The sequence below is a fragment of the Phocoena phocoena genome, chromosome 6 (assembly GCF_963924675.1).
Source record: "Phocoena phocoena chromosome 6, mPhoPho1.1, whole genome shotgun sequence".
Taxonomy (NCBI): domain Eukaryota; kingdom Metazoa; phylum Chordata; class Mammalia; order Artiodactyla; family Phocoenidae; genus Phocoena; species Phocoena phocoena.
Window position 1 is genome coordinate 88,156,376 of NC_089224.1, and position 22,409 is coordinate 88,178,784.

General features: G+C 34.6%; 1 protein-coding gene across 1 annotated transcript in view; it reads left to right on the top strand.

Annotated features, from left to right (window-relative positions):
• The first annotated feature begins 2,644 nt into the window (after positions 1 to 2,644).
• The window catches only part of FSD1L (fibronectin type III and SPRY domain containing 1 like), a 46,506-nt gene continuing 26,741 nt past the window's right edge, over positions 2,645 to 22,409 (top strand). Inside the window, exons 1-5 of the mRNA XM_065878903.1 lie at positions 2,645 to 2,734; positions 5,049 to 5,180; positions 8,021 to 8,122; positions 15,608 to 15,630; positions 20,902 to 21,023. Coding sequence (XP_065734975.1) covers positions 5,130 to 5,180; positions 8,021 to 8,122; positions 15,608 to 15,630; positions 20,902 to 21,023 — 298 coding nt within the window. The 5' untranslated portion in view covers positions 2,645 to 2,734; positions 5,049 to 5,129. The remainder of the gene's footprint in view (positions 2,735 to 5,048; positions 5,181 to 8,020; positions 8,123 to 15,607; positions 15,631 to 20,901; positions 21,024 to 22,409) is intronic.

Sequence of the window (22,409 nt, forward strand, 5' to 3'; positions counted from 1 at the left end):
AACCTCATGTCACATACACAGGCTAGGGTAAAGTTTCAGAACTCAGCTTATGTAGTCCTGCTTTCAGAACTTTTTTCTTGGAATACCAGAATTTCTATATGTGTTTATATTATGTCAGATTCTTGAATTATTTTTTTAAAATGATACTCCTTTCTTTTTTTTAAACATTTATTTATTTATTTGGCTGCGCTGGGTCTTAGTTGTGGCACACAGGATCTTTTAGTTGTGGCATGTGGGATCTTTTAGTTGTGGCACATAGGATCTTTTAGTTGTGGCATGTGGGATCTTTTAGTTGTGGCATGTGGGATCTAGTTCCCTGACCAGGGATCGAATCCTGACCCCCTGCATTGGGAGTGCAGAGTCTTACTTAGGCACGGGACCACCAGGGAAGTCCCAGATTCTTGAATTATAATAGTTGTATGTGGATAGAAGTTAAAATGTTACAATCAAGTTCCTTTACCAGAATTTCACTAATTTCAGTGGACAAAGCTTAAGCTCAAGCTGTGATTCTCCAAGAAAATTCCAGTGATTTTATATGTCATTGAAGAGTCTTAGCAAACCAAAATATTAAAACAATATGTAATTTATTGTATGGGTGTTTCATATAACGGGCAAATTGGTTAGGTTTAGAGGCAGTATTCTAAAGTGGTAAAGAGCATGGGCTTTCGAGATAGACTGAGCATAATCATTCCTTTACAAGCAGTGTCACTTTGGGCAACTGATTGAATCTCTGTTTTCTCATCTATATAATATGGATGTAACCCTACCATTGGGAGGGTTAGAAGAGGATGCAGATAGTCAGTCTATTAACCTGAAAAGCCCAATCTTAATTGAAGCTTACTGTACACAGGCCGAGGACTGGCAGAACCATTTTTACTGTTCCATTGTGTTTTTTAAAGTATATAGAGAGTCTGTCTTGGATGAATACTCGAAAGACTCTTAAGTCTTCTACCCTCGTTTTCTACATCTCTGTACTACCACTCTCGTCCCTCCAGCAGTGCCCACCCCTCCCCCAGGTACTGGCTGCATTCTGCGTTGTCTTTGTACTCAAATCTCCATGTACCTGTTTCTGGAGGGAACACCGAGAGGATAAACAGCTAACTCTTTCATAGCATAACTTTGTTGTGTTATTATACTAAAAAAACAACAGTGGTGAGGATGGGAAGAAATAGTATTGGTAAGTGAAGCAGAGAGCCTTAGTCTGGCCCAGGGATGATAATACCTACTTATCTCCAGGGATTGTTGGGAGAATGAAATGAGAGCTGTAATTATTTTAATTTTTTTTACTATAATGCTTTATGAGCATTTATATGAAATGTTATCCCTTTATCAGATTATTTCCTGAGCTCTTTATATTTAGCCTTTTTTTTTTTTTTTTTTTTGCGGTACGCGGGCCTCTCACTGTTGTGGCCTCTCCCATTGTGGAGCACAGGCTCCGGACGTGCAGGCTTAGTGGCCATAGCTCACGGGCCCAGCCGCTCCGCGGCATGTGGGATCTTCCCGGACTGGGGTGCAAACCCGTGACCCCTGCATTCGCAGGCAGACTCTCAACCACTACACCGCCAGGGAAGCCCTATATTTAGCCTTTTATCAGTTTTTGATAATATTTTGAGGAGAACCTTTATTACACAAAATCTTATAGGAAATTATTAAAATATTTATGTTTGTAGGTGCTTACGGAAATAAGGCTTGTACTTCTGGGAAAAATTATAAAGTGAAAGTACTTGCTTTTGATTTTTACTGAGAATACAAGTACCTTGTTTGGATTTTGCTTTTACTACCCATGAAGAGTTATTAAACAACTGGACCTGTGATGTACAATATGACAGCACTTGTCACATGTGTAATAAAAAGTGAAATTAATTCATGTTAAAATAAATTTAGTTCCTCAGTTGCTCTATCCACATTTCAAGAGCTCATTAGCTTCATGTGACTAGTTACTACCATATAGAACAGCACATATATAGGATATTTCCATTATAGCAGGAAATTTTATTGGACAACACTGAAGTAGAGAGTATGAGAAAGTTAAATAATCAAGTGTTTTATTTAAATAGGAAGCATTATCAAAAAGTCTGAGGTATTTGCTACTAAAATTACCTTATTTATTATTGTTCTATAGCATCTGTAAATATTGCAATGAATGTTGTAATTGTAACTGCAAATGTATTATCTACTTTCATATTTCTAAAATATGTTTTTAATTTTTATAAATAAATGTCAAATTTTATAAATAAATGTCAAATTTCAGTGTCTCTGCTTTTATTCCTCATTTCCTGATGTTGATTAGAAGTTTCCATTTATTTTTGCAACGTTTAAGGATTTGGTTCTGTTCGTTTGCCATGGCCTTATGACCTAAAGTAACAGTCTTTATGTTAAATAATATTGATCATCTTCAGTGTGAAAGATATGGTAGTAATTAAGTTGTACACTAGGAATAAGAGGTTGTAAAACAGTACCAATATATATCCCATCTTTTGTAATTATAGCGTTTGAACAATGAACAGTTTTACGTTGCTCCTGTTTATTATGTAATATACTCTTACAGAGTTTGTTTAGAGAGTTGTTGTTATAAAGTTTATAACTTTCTCTTTTAATAAAATATCATAGTGTTTAAAAAAACTTTTTTTTATCCTAGGAAGCTCTACAAAGGATCATTTCAACTCTGGCAAATAAAAATGATGAAATTCAGAACTTTATTGATACACTAAATCAAACACTAAAAGGAGTTCAGGTATGAATCTGTTTTTTAAAAAATTGTGTGAATATGTCACAATTAATGATTGTTGGGTCGAATCAGAAGTATAAATATACACTGTCAACTATAGATTATAAACTAATGGAGGTGAGAGCAGGGTTTTTAAATGGCAGATAAATAAAAATGCTTTATTTGCTATTCCCACGTTCTCCATGGAAAGATCAAATAGTAAGGGAAAAAGAAAACTCTGGAATATTGCTAGGAATATTATAATGTTCACTTTTCTTCCGTTCCGTTTCATGTTTGTCTTTTCTAATTCCAATTAAGAGCAAATTGTACCTTTCCAAAAGTACTGGGAAGCTAAACATTTCTTTTACTGTAAATAGTAGAAGGAAAATGTAGATGGTAAGAGGTCCACTTGCAGAACTAGATGAAAGTAAGATATAAAAGTGAAAGGTAAAGTGCCCATTGAGGAGAGAGGGGAATACTTAAGGAAATGGTCCCAGGTATAGGTGGATAATCCATACTGTAAATAATCAAATGTTGATTGTGGAAGAGACCTTAAGATAAGCTGGTGATGCTTTCCCATGAATGTGCTTTAATTAATTTAAGGGTCATTTCTTTGTGAAATAAACATAGAAGATTTCCAGGATACTTGTAGACAGTGAATCCTTTCCTGTGGTTTTTGTTTGGTTCAGCCTAGGTAATTGCCTGGCCTGTTAAACCTTATGGTCTTGTATTTTCTTTACTTCTGAATTTGCTGTAATTGAAGTTAGTTAATTATAATCTTCACCAGTTTAACTGTCTTTCTCAAACTATTTTATTGGAAAATTTGGTGACTCCACTAATCCAGTTTCTTTAAATAAGCAAAGCTAGTGGTTCTAAAACTCGTGGTCTATGGACAAGAGAATCATCACATTTGAAATCTGTAAAAGGGTACCTTTAGATAGAGCTAGCTCACACTGTTTTTCTGATTGACAGATTATTAGGATTTTACCTTAGCATCCATAAAAAAAATAGAGGGGGAATTAAGCTACACCCTCGTCACTGAAGATGGGAGCATAAGCTGTAGTGGACGAGAGACCATAAGAATGTGCCAGTTGGTTATTGAGGGGAAAGAGCGGTCCAGTTCCTTTTTACAGATGAAAAAATTGAGGTCCAGGAATTTAAGTGGCTTGTCCAAGGTCACACTGTTACTGAGTTAATGTGGAATTAATTAATTCCACATTAATGTGGAATTTGACTTAGGTCTTCTGCCTTAGGACTTAGGACTTAGGTCTTCTGCCTTCCAGACTGCACATTTCTTCCTCCACGTCATGTTCTTACTACTGTAAAGAAACTAGTAAAATGATTAACACCACTTTTGGCAAGACTCCAGTGAGATGATGTCTGGTTTTTATAAACATTTTAAGTAAAAGTTTGGATTGTAATATTACAGTAGATTTTGTGTATTAGTTTTGTAAACCAGTGCCAATTTCACTTCTCTTAGTTGAATGATTCATCTATGTTGAAAAATGCCTTAAGATGATTTCTTCTATCTCATAATTGTTGCAAGTGTGAATATCACTTATCAAGGGATTTCACAGATATTTTGTTATTTCTTGTTGAAATAGCGTCATCTTGCTTAATGAAGCAGTGAGGAACTCTTGGAGGTCAACAGACTTTATAAACAGATTTTAGTTTATAAAATTTAGAAGTTTGACTACAGATTCTAGTCAGTAGATGATTTCTGAGGTTCCTCCTAGCACCGAAATTCAGTGTTTGATAAATCTCTTGGGACCCAGTAAGGAATTGCTTAATGTTTTAATTCTGCTTATCTTATGTAAATGCAGTGTTTTAGGCAACCTGAAAGATTTAAAAATTTGCGCAAAATCAGCCCCATCCCTATAATGCCCAGACTATTTCTCAGAGTTACAGAATCAAACTCTCTGGAATATTTTATTAAAATCTGCTTCACTGATGATTCTGATACACACCAAAAGTTGAGAACCACTGGCTTAGGGTCTGCCTTAGAGCCTAAAGGTCTGGACAAAGTTGACAACCTTAAAACAAACTTGCACATTGTCCTGTGGAAACAGTCTTATAAAAGGTGAGGAGAGTATGGGCTAGTTCATAAAAGGCTACTTAACTCATAGCATTGCTGAAGTAGAGCTATCAGCATTAGCAGCCTGCTTCTTGGATTCATCTGTTTTTAAAGGTGTATGTCAAATATTAGAATTTTAATTATTTTATGATATGAGGCTGACATTAGATTCATAGTATGAATCTATTCTCTTCTTTGATAAGTACTATATCTTTTAGTTTTTTAATGTTTGACAGCTCTTAAGTAAAATCTTTGTTTATTAAACAGGAAAATTCTTCTAACATACTTTCAGAGTTAGATGAAGAATTTGATAGTTTATACTCCATATTGGATGAGGTAAAAGAAAGTATGATTAACAGTATCAAGCAGGAGCAAGCTCGTAAATCACAGGAGTTACAGGTGAGATCGTGCAACTATTTAAATATGAATTTTAGTCTGTATAATGCTTGATTTATTGAAAGCAAAAATTAGTGAATTTTTTATATAACTGTACTGATACCTTGTAGAAGAATGATTCTTTGTTTTGGTCATAGATATCGTTTTTTTAAAATTGTGATAAAAAACCTAAGATTTACCCTCTTAACCATTTTTAAATGTACAGTAGTATTAACTGTATTCACATTGTTGTGTAACAGATCTCTAGGACTTTTTCATCTTGCAGGACTGAAACTCTATACTCATTGAACAACGCCCCATTTGCCCTTTGCCCCCACTGCCTGGCAACCACCATTGTATTGTCTACTCTAGATATCTCATATGAGTGGAATCATACACTATTTGTCCCTTTGTGACTGGCTTATTTCACTCAGCATAATGTCTTCAAAGTTTATCCATCTTGTAGCATGTGTCAGGATTTCCGTCTTTTTTATGACTGAATAATATTCCGTTGCATGTATTTACCACATTTTCTTTATGTGGTATGTCCATTTATCTGTTTATGGACATTTGGGCTACTTCTGTCTCTTGGCTGTTGTGAGTAATGTTGCAGTATACGTGGGTGTATATTGAAATTTTGATAATGATTGCATTGAATATGTAGATTGCTTTTGGTACTATGGTTGTTTTAACAATATTAAGTCTTCCAATCCATGACCATAGGATGTCTTTCCATTTATCTGTGTCTTTAATTTCTTTCAGCAGCGTTATGTAGTGTTCAGTGAATAGGTCTTTTGCCTCCTTGGTTAAATTTACTGCGAAGTATTTCATTCTTTTTGTTGTTGCTGTGGTGGTGGTACGCGGGCCTCTCACTGTTGTGGCCTCTCCCATTGCTCCGGACGTGCAGGCTCAGCGGCCACGGCTCACGGGCCCAGCCGCTCTGTGGCACGTGGGATCCTCCTGGACCGGGGCACGAACCCGCGTCCCCTGCATCGGCAGGCGGACTCTCAACCACTGCGCCACCAGGGAAGCCCTATTTCATTCTTTTTGATGCTATTGTAAATGGGATTTTTAAAAAATTGTTTTACAAAGGAATAATATTTATTGTTCATATAGAAAATTTAGAAAAATTATAAAATAGAAAATAAAGATATCCATAGTCCTGTCACTCAGAAATAGTCACTATTTTTTCTTTTTTGTAATATACATTTAAATATATATATATAAAATACACATATGTAGGGACATTTTTAATAGAATTAATATCTTATGTATAATTTTTTTTTTATTTATTTATTTTTTTTAAACATCTTTATTAGGGTATAATTGCTTTACAATGGTGTGTTAGTTTCTGCTTTATAACAAAGTGAATCAGCTATTCATATACATATGTTCCCATATGTCTTCCCTCTTATGTATAATTTTTAACCTGGCCTTTTAATCACTTATTATGCCAGATACATGCCATTGAAAAGTCTTGGAAAACATTCTTCTTAATATTACCTATCAAAATTTGTTTAACCAATTCCCTATAGTTAGGTATCTAGTTATTCTGTTCTTTTTTTTTTTTTTTTTTTCTTTTCCTTTTGCGGTACGCGGGCGTATCACTGTTGTGGCCTATCCTGTTGTGGAGCACAGGACTTTTGCTCTCAACCACTGCGCCACCAGGGAAGCCCTCTTCTTGGTATTTTTTACTTTTATACTACATTGACTTACTCTGCCCTAGTGATCCTCTATGGACCATTTATACCTACCATCTTATTCTCAGTGATTTTGCTTTTATAAAGCTCTATTTCAAATGGTGGTTTGTTAATTCTTTGAAACTCATAAGACGCTTACTCATAGGAAGAGCAGTATTTTTATGAAATTGTAGTTAGGTTCTTAGAATGACACATGAAAACCTATTCTAATCCAAACTATGACTGAACTATTCTACTTTTCCAGAGTAAAACAGGGCACATCAGAAACCAATAAAACCAGATGTAGTTTATCTTTAGTTTGTATCGGAAGGGAAAATTAAGTAGATTTGAATACGGAATAGATATTAATAAATATTCTGAAGAAGAATCTTGGATACATTTAAAAGCTTAGAAATGGGTCCGTTTCTTTGTTTAAAGGTATCACTAACAGTATTTTCACATAACTGAGCTTAGTTTTAAATCTACAAATGATAATGTGAGAGAAGCGGGGAGGGGAGGGGAGAGAAAGAACTGAATAGGAAAGATTGTGTTAGGTGAAATTAACACATCAGTATAACAGAGCGTATCACTGTAACAGTTACCATTTTTTGTTCCTGTTTGATTTTTTTGAAATCTAGGTACTTCCTATGTTATCCAGTTTTGGAAACTGTAAATTAGCATTTATAGGAGTATGTATTACTTGAGTAATGTGATAAGTGGAGTACTAAGATTGTGCTCAACTGAATGTACCTGTAACTCGATTCATGAACTTTAGCTTAATTAAATATCTTCAAGAAATTTTGTCTTCATTATAGAGGATGTTGCCTGCAGATGGATTATTTTGATATTTTACTTTAAATTTTCTGACTACCTGATTGAGAAGAATCTTTAAATAAATTTGACCCCAACCATTTATAATTGCTTTGTTTTCTTTTTTGTTTTTAAATGATGAGTATATCTTTATCTGTATGCAATTAAGCTGTTCTGGACAAATTATGGACAGTTTAAGATAATTAAAATTTGTTATATATATGACTAGTGATTACCTTGCTTCAGTACCTCTCTAAAATGTTTGTTCAATTATTGCTATTAAGATTGTAACGTTCATTGTAACAGTATATATTTAAAATTCTGATGACAATAGGAAATTCTATTTTAATGATTTTTTGTTATTCTTATTTTTAGAGTCAGCTTAGTCAATGTAATAATGCCCTGGAGAACTCGGAAGAACTACTAGAATTTGCAACAAGGTCATTAGATATAAAGGAACCTGAAGAATTTTCAAAGGTACCAAAAAACCAACCAAAAAAATGAGACTAATCCACATAAAAAGGAAAGTTTTGTTTAAAAGAAAATGGTGTTTTCCCGTTTGATTTTGGATTCATTCAGTCATTTCTGATAGAAATTTTGGATTCATTCAGTCATTTCTGATAGAAAAGGCTTGGCAGTTCTTGTTAAGTAAAATGCTAGCTGTTCATTTATTCCAAAGCATGTACTTAGAAGTGTGTGTCATTGGGGTCACGAACAAATTAATTATTTGTTTAATGCTCAATTCAGATGAATGACGTTACTCTTTTTTTCAATTACTTCCCCCTTGGTCATTTATTTTAAAGGTACTTGTATACTTTAGCTGAGTCATACCTTTGTTATAAACATTTTATAACTAAGGAAAGAAGATTGATATTGCTATTAACATTCATAAAAATCTAAGTTGGTGTACCTTTCAATGAGCTGATTGGGAAAACATCATGACTTGATGCATATGAAAACATTGTGAAACTTACTAAATTTGTTATTAAATGTCCCAGTGTTCAGCTTAAGTAATTGTTTGAATGCTTTATTAAAATATGAAAATGTAGGTCCCTAAGGGGTATATTTGGTGTGAAGATACAAATAGTAGAGCAAGAAGACTGCTAATGTTTTAACCTAGATCCTGGTGTTTAAGAGATACTGAATTCTAGATTCTTATTCTTATTTTAAGTAGAGTCATTTTTAAATGATTACCAATTTATCAAATCATTTGATATTTGATATAGAATAAGTATGTAGACTATATAGAAAATGGCATGAAAGAGTGTGAAATAAAGCTATATAATTAGTAAAATATATACTGTGAAGTAGTCTTATCAAGGTAAGGTATTTGAATTTGATATTTATTTTCTTGGTCTTTGTGGACTGTGTAGTGAGCTGCTTGAAAGGTAGCTTTATAATCCATGTGTGCCCACCAGTGATTTCATTTTATGATTTTTCTATGAACTTGAGGGTAGAAGAAACTTCCTTGAGAAGATAACATTTGCTGACTTAAATCCCTGCATCTTGAACATGAACTTTAAAAATTAATTCCTTTTGACTAAATGAATGGAAATTTCTTTTGCTGTAAACGAGTTAACCAATTAATTCTTGAATTTGGATGTCGGTTGTAAGAAAATTCATCTTTGCACTTTGTAAGACTTATTATATAAAGGAATTATGAGGGAATAGTATCATACTTTAAATTATTCTAAAAGTATAGATATGTCACCTATTCAGAGGGCATTTATGTGATAACCTCAAATATCTGGAACATAGCAAAAAAAAAAAACATGCAGAAAGCAAAATATGTCTGAGTCAGCAGAATCAGTGTCGCACAGTTCGTGAGTGGCAGTTAATATCTTCTGTTCATGATAGTGTCTCAGAATCTGTTGACTATTAATATGTACATGGTACTACTAAGTTTTTAGGTTTTTTTCCTTTTTGTTTCCTGGTTGTCAACAGATTCCCCTTCTAGTGGAGTAGGGCAGCTGTTAATGACAGGCATAATCATAGCAGCAAGAATTAACAGCTGAGCACCTGAGAGCGGAAGAAGACAGGAAAACTATAAAATGTGGACATAGTACTCAAAAATAGCTTGAATCCAGTTGAATTTAAATAGGACCTGATGCTTGGAAAAACTGATAAAAGTTTGTTTCTCCCAAGTTTCTCTTTCCATTGACATTTTCAGAGTCCTTTCTTCTTCCTCTCAAAAGATTCTGTTCTCTCTTTCTCTCTCCTTTGTTCTTTCCAGCTTTGTTAAAACATGTTTCCGGTATACTGTAAATTGGAAAGGTTCTGATAAAATAAATCACCTTGTGGTTTAAATATATTTTCTTCATGTGCCACTTTGCTTCTTATCTTACTATTTTGGTCTTGTCTTCCAGCATTTTGCAGTACTGCCTAGTAGCTTGATCCCTTTGGAGATGTGTTGAAATGAATTATTTGTCAGTGTTTCCTAGCCAGAAATCTGAGTTTATTGTTCAAGAAAAATGCTTAACTGAGAGTTACTTGCAATTGTTTTCTTAGTATATCCAAATAGTATCCAGATTATGGTTTGATTCCAAGTCAAAAACTAAATGTACTTTCCTAACCAGCTGCATGGACTCCAGGCTTGCCTCAGATACCTAACTGCTGACAGATTAGGGAAAGATGACTTGGAAGATTAATTATTGGACTAAGAGTATGTTGTTAGATATTTGGAAACAATTCTTTTAATGTATATTATTTGCAAATATCTCATTAAAGTGATTAAAGCAGATTAATATGAATAACTCATGGGGACAAAAAATATTGTAGGCTGAAATCTAGGCCATGAGTCCTTTTAGACTTCATTATCTTCAAAAAGAGTATTTTAAATACTAATATTTAAGTGATCATGTTGCAGTACATCAGCATGAGAATTGAACACAAAGCTATGTTAATTATTTACCAGCATTAGACAGTCTGAAAGTGAACAAGTAAAAATAGCACAAATGGAAAAGGATTTTAGAACAAATTTTCACTAATTTTTTTTAACTGTTAGAAGTTTGGTTGATAGTAAATATATGCAGAAAGATCACCAGCAAATGAGTTCTGGATCATTAGCTTTATTTCTGGTTGAACAAGTAGCCAAAGCCCCAGCAGACTTGGTTTTTCTGCTAATAACTGGCTTGCAGAACACTGCATGGATCCCTTAGCAAAATTAATATTCCTACCAACTCTCCCTCTCCTCCGAATTTAGAACTTGAATTTTACCTATGAAAAGAGCTGAATTTATGGGACATTTTCCAAGTCAATATAACTAACCAGCCACTTCATCCCAATCTTGCCACACGTAACTCAGTTGTCAGACAAGGAGGGAGGGAATGGTTACCTGCCCACAGGTGCTTACACTGGAGAAAAAAGTACAGAATAAGGTGAAAGGGAAACAGTCTTCTAGATTAGATCACAGATGAAAAGGGAGAAAGGATTTCGTGTATTTCCAACTTCTGACTCACAGTAACTCACCATTAGAATATTATTCAGCAGGTGTCAATCTCTGACCACTGGAAGGAGCAAATAAGGAGAGGGGTGGAAGCTCACTCAGTATTTTCAAGGGAGCAGACGTAGTACTGGCAGAAACTCCTTCTGTGGCTGCAGTCAGGAATTCTGGGAGAGGAGAGGACCACCAACAAAAGCATGAAGGGAATTCCCTGGCGGTCCAGTGGTTAGGACTCTGTGCTTCCACTTCACGGGGCACGGGTTCGATCTCTAGTCGGTGTGGCCAAAAAAAAAAACATGAATGTTTCAGTTATGACGGCAGTTTAAAAACAAGTCTAAATATTTAAGAATAGCTCAAACTATAACTTTTCACCTTTACTTCATTTGTAGGTGTTTATGTCTTACAGAAATGCAGTCTCCTATTATGTAAATGTACTTAGTCATAGAGTACAAATGTATGTGGTACTGTATTCCATGGTTGTTTTTTTTTTTTGGGGGGGGGTACGCGGGCTTCTCACTGTTGTGGCCTCTCCCGCTGCGGAGCACAGGCTCTGCAAGTGCAGGCTTAGCGGCCACGGCTCACGGGCCCAGCCGCTCCACGGCACGTGGGATCTTCCCAGACCGGGGCATGAACCCGTGTCCCCTGGATCGGCAGGCGGACTCTCAACCACTGCACCACCAGGGAAGCCCTGTATTCCATGTTTATTTCAAGTTATTTACTAGGGTTTTGTGAAGAAGACTTTTAAATGATCATGTTTTTGGAAAAATAGTGCTTTTTATAAACAGATAAATATATGTATAGGAAATATAAAACTTCTAATGTTTGGAATCAACCAGTATGCAGTAGTTTTTTTTGAAATCTAGTATTTTTGGCCTAAGGGAAAATTGCACTTTGAAACAGTCTCTTATTTACTCTCTCTGACTGAGTCCCCTTCATTTTCCAAGTTAATCCTTAATATGGTATTTTTGGGGTGAAGGTAGAAGTCTTAGTAATATATTGTAAAAAGTATTAAATATTTACCCCCTAGTCATTTTCAGATTGTCTGAAAGAAACATTGCAAAATTATCTGTCCCAAATCTAATAGGATAATCTGAAGTATGAAACAATGTGAACATATAGACATAACTTGAAAAGTTTCCTCAATGTTGCGTGGCATTCACGTTTTTACTAGGAACTCTATTGGACTTTACTGCAAATCAAAATCAAGATAAATCTTCTCCTGAAAATGTGACATCTAGCCTTTGTTACATTCATTGTTTTGACAATGTTAGTATATTTTTCTCTCAGCAGTTATCATTCAGAAACAGATATATTCTTATTTTTGTTGCTGTTTCAGTGCTCTGATTTTAACAAACTTTTCCCTTGCTACCTTTCTCTATTTCAGCCTGTATTTTGGAGAATTAGATTGTTAAAATGTTTAATTTATTTTAGATAATTTAAAAAAGTCATTATCTACACATAAGATGGTTTAGGATGGAGTTTAGGGTTCAAAGATATCATTGTGCTCATCATTTTATAGATGAGATAATTGAGTCCTAAAAGAGTTAAGTGACTTGCTGGTTAATGTGGTGGGCTGAAACTCAGAGCTCTTAAAACTTGGTCTAATGCTCCTTATTTTTAAAAAGTTAAAAAATTTCTGCTCGTTGGGAAGAAATTTGGAAATCTCATATTTTGTTCTGTTTGGGTAAATGATTCATTGAGTACAGTAAGCAAGGTCTAAAACTTCTTTATTATTCCTATTTTAATTGTGTTTAGGAAACACTGTTTAATTAGCTCCTCCATATATGGAACTAGTTCAGAGTACTTTGCTTCTAATGTCTTTCTATAAATGAGAAAAATGAAGATATTAAGAAATATAGAAACAATAAGATCTTAATCTTCAAAGGGCTGAAATAAATTCATGGAGGAAAGTAGTTTCTATATCTACTCATTGCAGATTGGGAAAAGATCTGGTTTAAATACTTTATATTTAATTGGTAGTGATAAAAAACCATTTGTGATTACTCCTCCATTATTATTGCAGTTTTATTTAAGGAAGTTTGGTCTCAGGTGACAGATTCACATAACTGGTAAAATAAAGGGTCAGAATTGTAAGATTTATTTTAAATAACATTTGAGAGATGGAGGAAGGGAATCTCAGAGAGAGAGAGAAAGGAGCCATCTCTGATGATAAGAGAGAGAAATGAATTGTTGGCAAACAGGATTTCAGTAGAATATTGAAATCGAAATAGTGATTGAAATTGAAAATAGTGATGTTGAGCAAAGTAATATGACTAATGTTTCTTGAAGGCTTTCCAATAGTGTACACTGTCATAACCTAAAAATCTAAGTATTCACTGAGACCTCTTCATAATTCACGAAGTGGTATTATGTAGATACAAATAAATGTATTGGAGACAGAGCAGTGGTAAATCCTGGGATCAGGTGGTACTCATTAAGTAGAGACGTTTAATTGACAAAAATGCATCACTCTTGGAACTGAAACTTAGAGGAATCAAGCAACATATTAATGTATATCTTTTGGACAGCTTTCTGCTTTGGGAGAAGAAATTCCAGGAAAAAATTAAACAATCTATTTTCCAATTTAAGACATTTCTTGAAGTTGGGCCCTTATATTGAAATACCTGCATAATTTGAGACTTTCTATCCTTTTCTCATTGCACAGTATAACTTCTTCAACCTCTCCTGCATTTATACAGTGTATATACTATAAAATTTGAACCTAAATGAAAGAGGAACCATGGAGGGTCTCCAGTTTTACCAACTGGGTGTATTTATATATATAAATACATGGGATACATATATAAATACATATATAAATACATGGCAACAATTTTTCCTAGATTATCTGGCTTTTCATCTATTTTCTGGTTTGTCATGAACAGCCTAGTATATTAAACAATAACATGAAAGCTTTACATGCATGTGTACATGTGCACACTTGCACACAGATGCACTAAAAAAATGGCACCTTACTAAATTAATACTAGACACAACATGTGTAAAGAAACATCAAGTGCAGAGTCGAGTCTCCTCTCCCCCTCCTTTCACACTTGTATAAAAATCTTTGGTTATAATTCTAGCTATAATGACAATAATTTTTTAAAAATCAGTGTAATTAACTTTTTAAAGGTAAATTCGACATACAATATTAGTTTCTGATGTATGTGTAATTGACTTTTTTTAACATTTCTTACTCCTAGTACCAAAGTAGGTACTTTGTACTTTTATGTATGACTCACGGCACGTATTATAGATGCCACAGAATTGGGTTGTTTGCTGTAGTGTCTGGAGCTTGGAATGCATCTTTAGAAGCATTAAGGACCAAATAGAATGATTAGTATACAAGGTCATGGAGTTGATTATGATAGTGATGGGTTGTGCTCATTTTCTAAATCTCAATTCTGTTCTTTTTGTGTAGACAGGTATGCAGACCAGAATATTTTAGGATGGGTATAAAAATGACTAATACCAAGTAAGAACAATATTAGAACTGAAGAAGAGAGACAACAGAAACATTGCTGAATACATCTAATTAATGTTCAATTAAATTTAGTAGTTATTAAATATTACTATGTGCCGAGCTTTATGCTAGACACTGGGGTTAGAATATCAAGCATAATAGCCATGTTCTATATTAGATGTGTTGTTAATTATGATGGTCAGTGTGGGGAAAAAACCTTTTGTTGGACCTATTATATGGTATGTAAATTTAAAGGGGACAGCAGTTTCTGCATGTATTTTTCATCAATTTTCTGTGACATACAGCACTGAGTAATAGCTGTGCCCTCTTCCTAAACTTGTGCTAGCATTCTCAAAAAAATAAAAGATACCTTAAGTAGCGTAGGTTTAAGTTGGCAGCTTCTCTGAAGTCATCTGAGGGAAAGACCCTATTGCTAGAAGTGTTTCTTTGGTTTCTCCTTGTCTGAATTTTTGCCATTACAACTTCATTTTTTGAGGTAAAGGATTGTAGAACTGCAGCCTAGTTTTATATGTTAGCAGGCAAGCTCTCAGAATACAAAGTCCTTGCCCAGTGAAGGCAAGTAGAGAAAACTTGGAAGAACCATTTATGAAGTGGTGAAAGAGATCTCTGAAGAAAAATTGAAGAGCAGATTTGAAATGTATAAGAAAACCATCAGAATGCATAGAAATGTGTGCCCCATGAAGGAGATTGATTGTTCTGGTTGAAGAGTGTCAGACTGAATGAAAGTGGAGGTGTGTGTTGATAATCTTAAGGTAAGAAAAAACATTTATAGTCATCTGGAATTAGTTTGAAGTGTTAAATTTTCCTCCTTATTTTAAGGTGATTTATATCGGGACTGGATTTCCAACTATAGTTCTAACATCACATTATGCAAGCTGATGTGAACTGTACAGATTTCTTGTAATTTATGTTTTGGTGAATATGAACTAATCTATTTCAGGGTTTTTATCCTAACTTTTCTTGCATGTCACTGCCATTGAAACTTGCATGAAAAGCACTAACTGCCTTCTTTCTCTTCTCCCTGATTTGCTCCAAGGCTGCCAGACAGATCAAGGATAGGTATGGTATAAAACCTACGTTTTTATTTAAGTATCAACAGTGAAGTCAGAAATGAAATTCAAGAAGTTTCTTATCAGAATCTCGTTGGTTAAAATAAATACACCTAATGGCAAAGTGCAAAAAAGAAGAGAAAAAGTCTTCTGCATATATTCCGGAATAAACAGTATATCAGCAAGATTTTTAAAAAACATAGTTATTGACAATTATGTACTTCCAAAAGAATTTCATTTCTGGTATAATATAGTTTTAGTACAGTTCTTAATTAGCTATGCTAGTAGATGGGGAACCATTTTGAATAATTAAAAACATATATATTCCTGAATGTATTTTTTGTTGTTCTTAAATTTTACCAATATAAGCGTGTCTTATTTTATGAGAAGTTACAGCCTTATTTCGTTCCTCAGGAGCTAAAGCTCTCCTTTTTCGCTCCCTCCTGCAGCTGACGCAGCCCCAATAAAGCCTTGCCTGAATTTCTTGTCTGGCCTCTAGTCAATTTCTGTTGATCGGGGGAAGGCCAAGAACCCTGGTCGGTATCACAACCACAGCAACAAAAGCCAGCCTGATGATAACTCGTTATGTTTGTGATCTGTGTCTCAGATGTACTACTTGGACTCAACCTACTGGACCTGCTGGGTCAATAAAGTCCTTAAAAGCCACACACACAAAACAAGAGCTATTGCTCTCCTACTTCACTGCTCTCCTGTTTAACACCTTTGTATTCTCATTCCATCTTGTTCCTGGTGCCATCTCTATTTCTAATGCCACTACTGTCTAGTTTGTGGGAGGAGAAGACTAAAGAAAATGATGATAGGCTTTGGCTTAAAGGTCTTTACCATTGGTAGAGCCAGGATTAGCACAGGTAATTTAGTATTTGCTGTAATGAATGTACGAAAGGGCTAAAAGAGCTGTTGGCAATTTTGGATTGGGTTATCACAGAACGGATGGTTTTGATCTGCTTGGCTAGTCACTGAGCATTGAGTGTAGTGAAATTATCACTTAAGGTTTCTTCATTTGAGGAAAATGAAATTCTCTGAAAGGCACAGCTCTTCAAAGCACCACTCTGAGTCCTAGATTAAATTATTCATCAGATAATTCACAAAATTATTCTGTATGTATTATGTGAAAACCACTGTTGTATTGTTAATCTTGGCTGAAGACTTCAACTCTTGTGTTTTTCTAGTGGCCTTTTATTTGACTAGAGGCAAGATTCACATGGCAGTCATAGCATTCTTAGCACAAATATTAATTTTTCTATTTTTTGCGTATTTTTTAAAAATTAATTTTTATTGGAGTATAGTTGGTTTACAATGTTGTGTTAGTTTCTGGTGTACAGCAGAGTGAATGAGTTATACATATACATACATCCACTCTTTTTTAGGTTCTATTCCCATGTAGGTCATTATAGAGTATTGAGTACAGTTCCCTGTGCTATACAGTATTTTTCGTATATTTTATATCAGGGAGTGTTTAAAGACTTGGATTATTCTTATAAATCCTGGATGTAGAAAGGAGATTATGAGAGTTTGGAAGTGAAAAGTATTGGCTGTATGAGGAATGGATGCTAGGTAGGTCAGTTTTCTGGATAAGGTATATTTGGGTTATGTGTGCTGGAATTTGCTGTAAGTAATCCATCTTCCACCCTGGCTAGAGTATTCTTCTGTTTAGCCACCTACTGCACAAAATCCTGCCCTGGTCCATGATTTTCGGATTAGAAGTCACTTCCTAATCAGGCTTTGGGCCATCCAAAGACTTTGAAAGAAACCTTGCAGTTATTTTCTCTTTGCAAAAATAAAACTAGGAGGAAGAGATCCTTGTGTTCAGCTTTTACTATTAGAAATGAACCAAATGGTACATATATACAATGGAATATTACTCAGCCATAAAAAAGAACGAAATCTGGTCATTTGTAGAGATGTGGATGGACCTAGAGTCTTTTATACAGAGTGAAGTAAGTCAGAAAGAGAAAAACAAATATCGTATATAACGCATATATGTGGAATCTAGAAAAATGGTAATATGAACGAACCTATTTGCAGGGCAGGAAGAGAAACGCAGATGTAGAGAATGGACGTGTGGATACGGGTGAAGGGTAGGGTGGGATGAATTGGGAGATTAGATTTGACATAAATACACTACCATCTGTAAAATAGATAGCAAGTGGGAACTTGCTATAAAGCACAAGGAGCTCAGCTTGGTGCTCTGTGATGACCTAGACGGGTGGGATGGTCGGGTGAGGGGGGTCCAAGAGGGAGGGGATATATGTATACATACAGCTGATTCACTTCATTGTACAGCAGAAACTTAACACAACATTGTGAAGCAATTATGCTCCAGTAAAAAAAAATGGGCAAGGTGAATTAAAACATTCCTAACCACATGGAACCTGTAATGTAGAGACTATCTGTGGATTTTAGATTGTTAGTTTGGGCTTTGAGGCACAGTTGTCTAAATATATTCAGTTTAAAAATAAAAAGTTCAGTCTTTTGGAAAATTATAGCATTGTTGTACATCTAACTTGATTTATGGAGACTGAAATTTTCATTGTCTAGAAAATAAAGGTCATTATTCTTTTTTTAGGCTTTGATAGGCCTTTCTGATATATCTTTAGGGGATATAATTTTTCTTTGAGGCCATAGTGATATTTTTCCGCCAGATTTATCTTGAAGAGTGTGCATACTATGCTTTTATTTGTTGGGTTATTTTTAGTTGAAGTATAGTTGATTTATAATGTTGTGTTAATTTCTGCCGTACAGCAAAGTGATTCAGGTATACATAGACGTATACATTTGTAAATATTATTTTCCATTATCGTTTATCACAGGAGAGGCCATGATGGTTAAATCAAGTTTTACAGATAAAGTTTCAGGTTTAAATTCCTTAAAATACTTTCAGATATTTTTCTCAACAGTTCTCAACAAACTTTTAAATCATCAGGTTTAGAAGCAACCAAGTAAGTTCAAACCTGTTCATTGATTCAGTGGGCATTTACCAAGTACCTATCTGAATATAGCTCTTTTAAGAAGTCTTTAAATCGAAAGATACTTGGGACTGTCAAGAACAACATATGTAAGATTTAGCCTTTGTTCCTAACTTCTTATTGATGTAATCTGAAATTTTATTATTGAGAACCAAGAGCTTAAAGTAGTAATGTGTGAAATGCTCAGCATTATACTTGCCATTCAGTTAAGTGTGAGTTCCCTTCTCCATAAATTGTTTTTTAGTATAGCACTTCCTTTTTTTTTTAAATTAAAGTGTTGTTGATTTACAATGTGTTAATTTCTGCCGTACAGCAAAGTGATTCAGTTATACATATATATACATTCTTTTTTTATATTCTTTTCCGTTATGGTTTATCACAGGATATTGAAGGTAGTTCCTGTGCTATACAGTAGGACCTTGTTGTTTATCCATTCTATTGATATATATAATAGTTTGTATCTGCTAACTCCGAATTCCCACTCCATCCCTCCACAACCCCTTCTTACCCCTTGACAACCACAACTCTGTTCTCTCTGTCTGTGTGTCTATCTCTGTGCTGTAGTTAAGTTCATTTGTGTCATATTTTAGATTCCACATATAAGTGGTATCATATGGTATTTTTTTCTCTCTGACTTCGCTTAGTATGATAATCTCTAGTTCCATCCATGTTGCTGCAAATGGCATTGTTTCGTTCTTTTTTTATGTCTGAGTAGTATTCCATTGCATATATGTACCATATCGTCTTTATCCTTTCATTGGTCAATGGACGTTTAGGTTGTTTCCAAGACTTGGCTATTGTGAATAGTGCTGCCATGAACATAGAGGTGCACGTATCTTTTTGAATTATAGTTTTGTCCAGATACATGCCCAGGAGCAAAATTGCTGAATCATATGGCAACTCTGTTTTTTTGAGGAACCTCTATACTGTTCTCCATAGTGGCTGCACCAATTTACATTCCCACCAGCCGTATAGGAGGGTTCCCTTTTCTCCACACCCTCTCCAGCACTTGTTATTTGTAGACTTTTAATGATGGCTATTCTGACCAGTGTGAGGTGGTGCCTCATTGTAGTTTTGATTTGCATTTCTCTAATTATTAGCGATGATGAGCATTTTTTCATAGCACTTTCTTCTTGATAAATAGATCAGCTGTTGTTCACTCTTTGTTACTACTAAAGTGACTACTTTCCTAGTTTTAAGATGAAAGAAAATGACTGAATACAGCAACAGTGTGACATTTTTCATCCCCAGGTAACTGAATACAGCAATATGTTTGATACCTTTCATACCATTGATCTTTAGGGTAGTTTGATAGATCTGAATGACTAGGCCTGGTATTCCCTTTGTTCCTGCAGCTCTGTTTACTTCCTCTGCCAAATTCTGTACTAGGAGGACAACATTCATGAATAGCATTTTTGTGTCATTTTTTGACCAAAGATAATAAGGAGAGTTACTTTGTGTACATGTGGAAATCTACTGTAATATGAAAAATTGAAATTTGAGATAAAATAACAAACAAATAGAATATGAGAATTTCTTTTAATCTCTAGTTTTAATTGACAGAACAATTTCCCCCTGCTTTGGGTAAAATTATGTCTGGTATGGCTTCTTCCTTTCTTTGTTTTGTATACCACATTCATCTAAAATATATTTATTGACTTTCTATTATTTCCATGGCATGTGGTTTCACAGGGCTGTTTCTTCTTGTCTCCTTCCATTCAGTTGATGTTGATAGATCAGAGTGATACCTACTAGCATGGTATTCAAAATTGTAATTTTACTTCTCTCCTTTCTCATCCATGGCCTATAGCAACTACCAAGCTATGCAGTATTTGCTCAGTGTACCTCTACTTTTATTTAAGGACACATGGAATGGCTGTGACAACTAGGCAGAATGTTTGAATCAGGGTATATTTACAGTTCATTATTTGGCATATGAAAAGGAGTGAGGCTGGCATCAGGAAATCAGATTGAGTATACAGAGGTTCAGATGATTGTTGGGTCTGTTAAAGATGATTTATCTTGGATATTTGTCTCTTGAGTTATTTGTAATTTTATGCAATTTTGTAAAACTGGCTGGAGGAAGGTTCTTTAAGGGTTACCTTAAATGTCTTTAAATTTAAAAACATTTTACAGTTTTTTATTAAGTTAATTTTCAAAAGATCTAAAAGCAATAGCTTCTGAAATCACTAGAGTGAAGTAAGTTCTATCTGTTCGTTTTATAAGTTAAATATGATACGATACTTCCCATTCTTTTATTTTTAAAAGAATGTTTATGTTTGTGTTTTCTGTAGAGTGACAATGGCTTCAGCTTTTCGCCTTTCTTTGAAACCAAAGGTCAGTGACATCATGACTCATTTAATGGTGGATTTTTCTCAGGAAAGACAGATATTGCAAACTTTGAAGTTTTTGCCAGGTAAGTTAGTACATATATTACATGTAAAGTTATTTAAAAAACCCTTTTTTTCCTTCAAGATTTTTCTGTAATGAACATTAGAATGTAAATATTAAGGAAGTGTAGTGTGTTTTTTTTTTCTTCATTCAGCTAAGGAATAACTGAATTTGCTAGTCTTTATTTTTAGATAATTATTTTACTGATAGTAAAGATTCCATTTTAAGAACCCAAGAAAGGGATACCTTTTGTTGCTAGTTTGGCAGAGAGAAGCAACATGCCATGGTGGTTCACAGTGAGTCGTGGGGCCAGACTTATAGATTTGCATCCTGGCTACCGCTTACTTGCTGTGTAGCCTTAACAAGTTATTTAACTCTCCCTCATTTTCTTCATCTTTAAAATGTGATGTTATCCTTCTGGGGTTTTTATAAGGATTAAATGAATTGAGACCTCTAAAGCACTTGAAATAGTACCTGGCACATATTTAACATGCAGTGAAAGTTAACGGTTATCTTTACCATTATTGTGGTGGTTGCTGGTTCAGATGGAATTTTATTTCCAGTAGTAATGTGTTAACATTGGTTTATTAGAGTATTAGTATGAGGGTATTCCAGCAGTCAGAACCATTTGAAATTGAGTCCCAGGTTATTGTCCACAGGTGTGAAAGAGCCAGTTAAGGACCTTTCGGTTATTATTTTCTTTTTACTAACATCAAGTAATGTGGTTAAGTTGATAGCTAAAACAATTTGGACTTGGTGATTTGGGGGATCAGGAAATCTCTTGAAAGCAAAGTGTTTTGCTTACAGGTTTATGGTTTTTGGAGGTTAGCTGTTTTTGAGTAGAGAATGTTGATCATATGAAACCATTCTTTTCTTCTCTGAAGATTTAGTCCAGGACTTTAGAATATGATTGGAAAGGCAAAGTTAGTAGTCATGAAACTATAATGGAACTAGTAATGGTAGTACAAGTGAAGTATTAACTTGTGTGGTATAGATCAGAAGTTCTAGAGGAGTTTAGAGAAGGAAAAGATGAGAGAAGGAATCATAGTTGTAGAGGAAGGAAGTATACGTACTTGTCAGTGGATACCTATCTGTAAATTGGCCCTTCAGAATTCCTAACCATTATATTTTCATTCACACTACTGCTCATTTCAGAAGGAGAGTCAGGAGTGGTAGATTGTGAATATACACATGAGTAGTAGTAGTTTGATTTTTTAAAAAAACTACTAAGAAAGAAGTCTTCTCACCATTATTTTCCTTGATTTTCAGTGATGGCTTAACAAACCAAGGCCATGTCTGCCGTACAGTCAAGTAGATTGCATGCACAGTTAGGATTTCCTCTTTTGCAGACTGTTAAGACAGTCTGAAGGAATGAGGTATAATGAAAAGCAAGAAATCCTTTTGTGGAGGA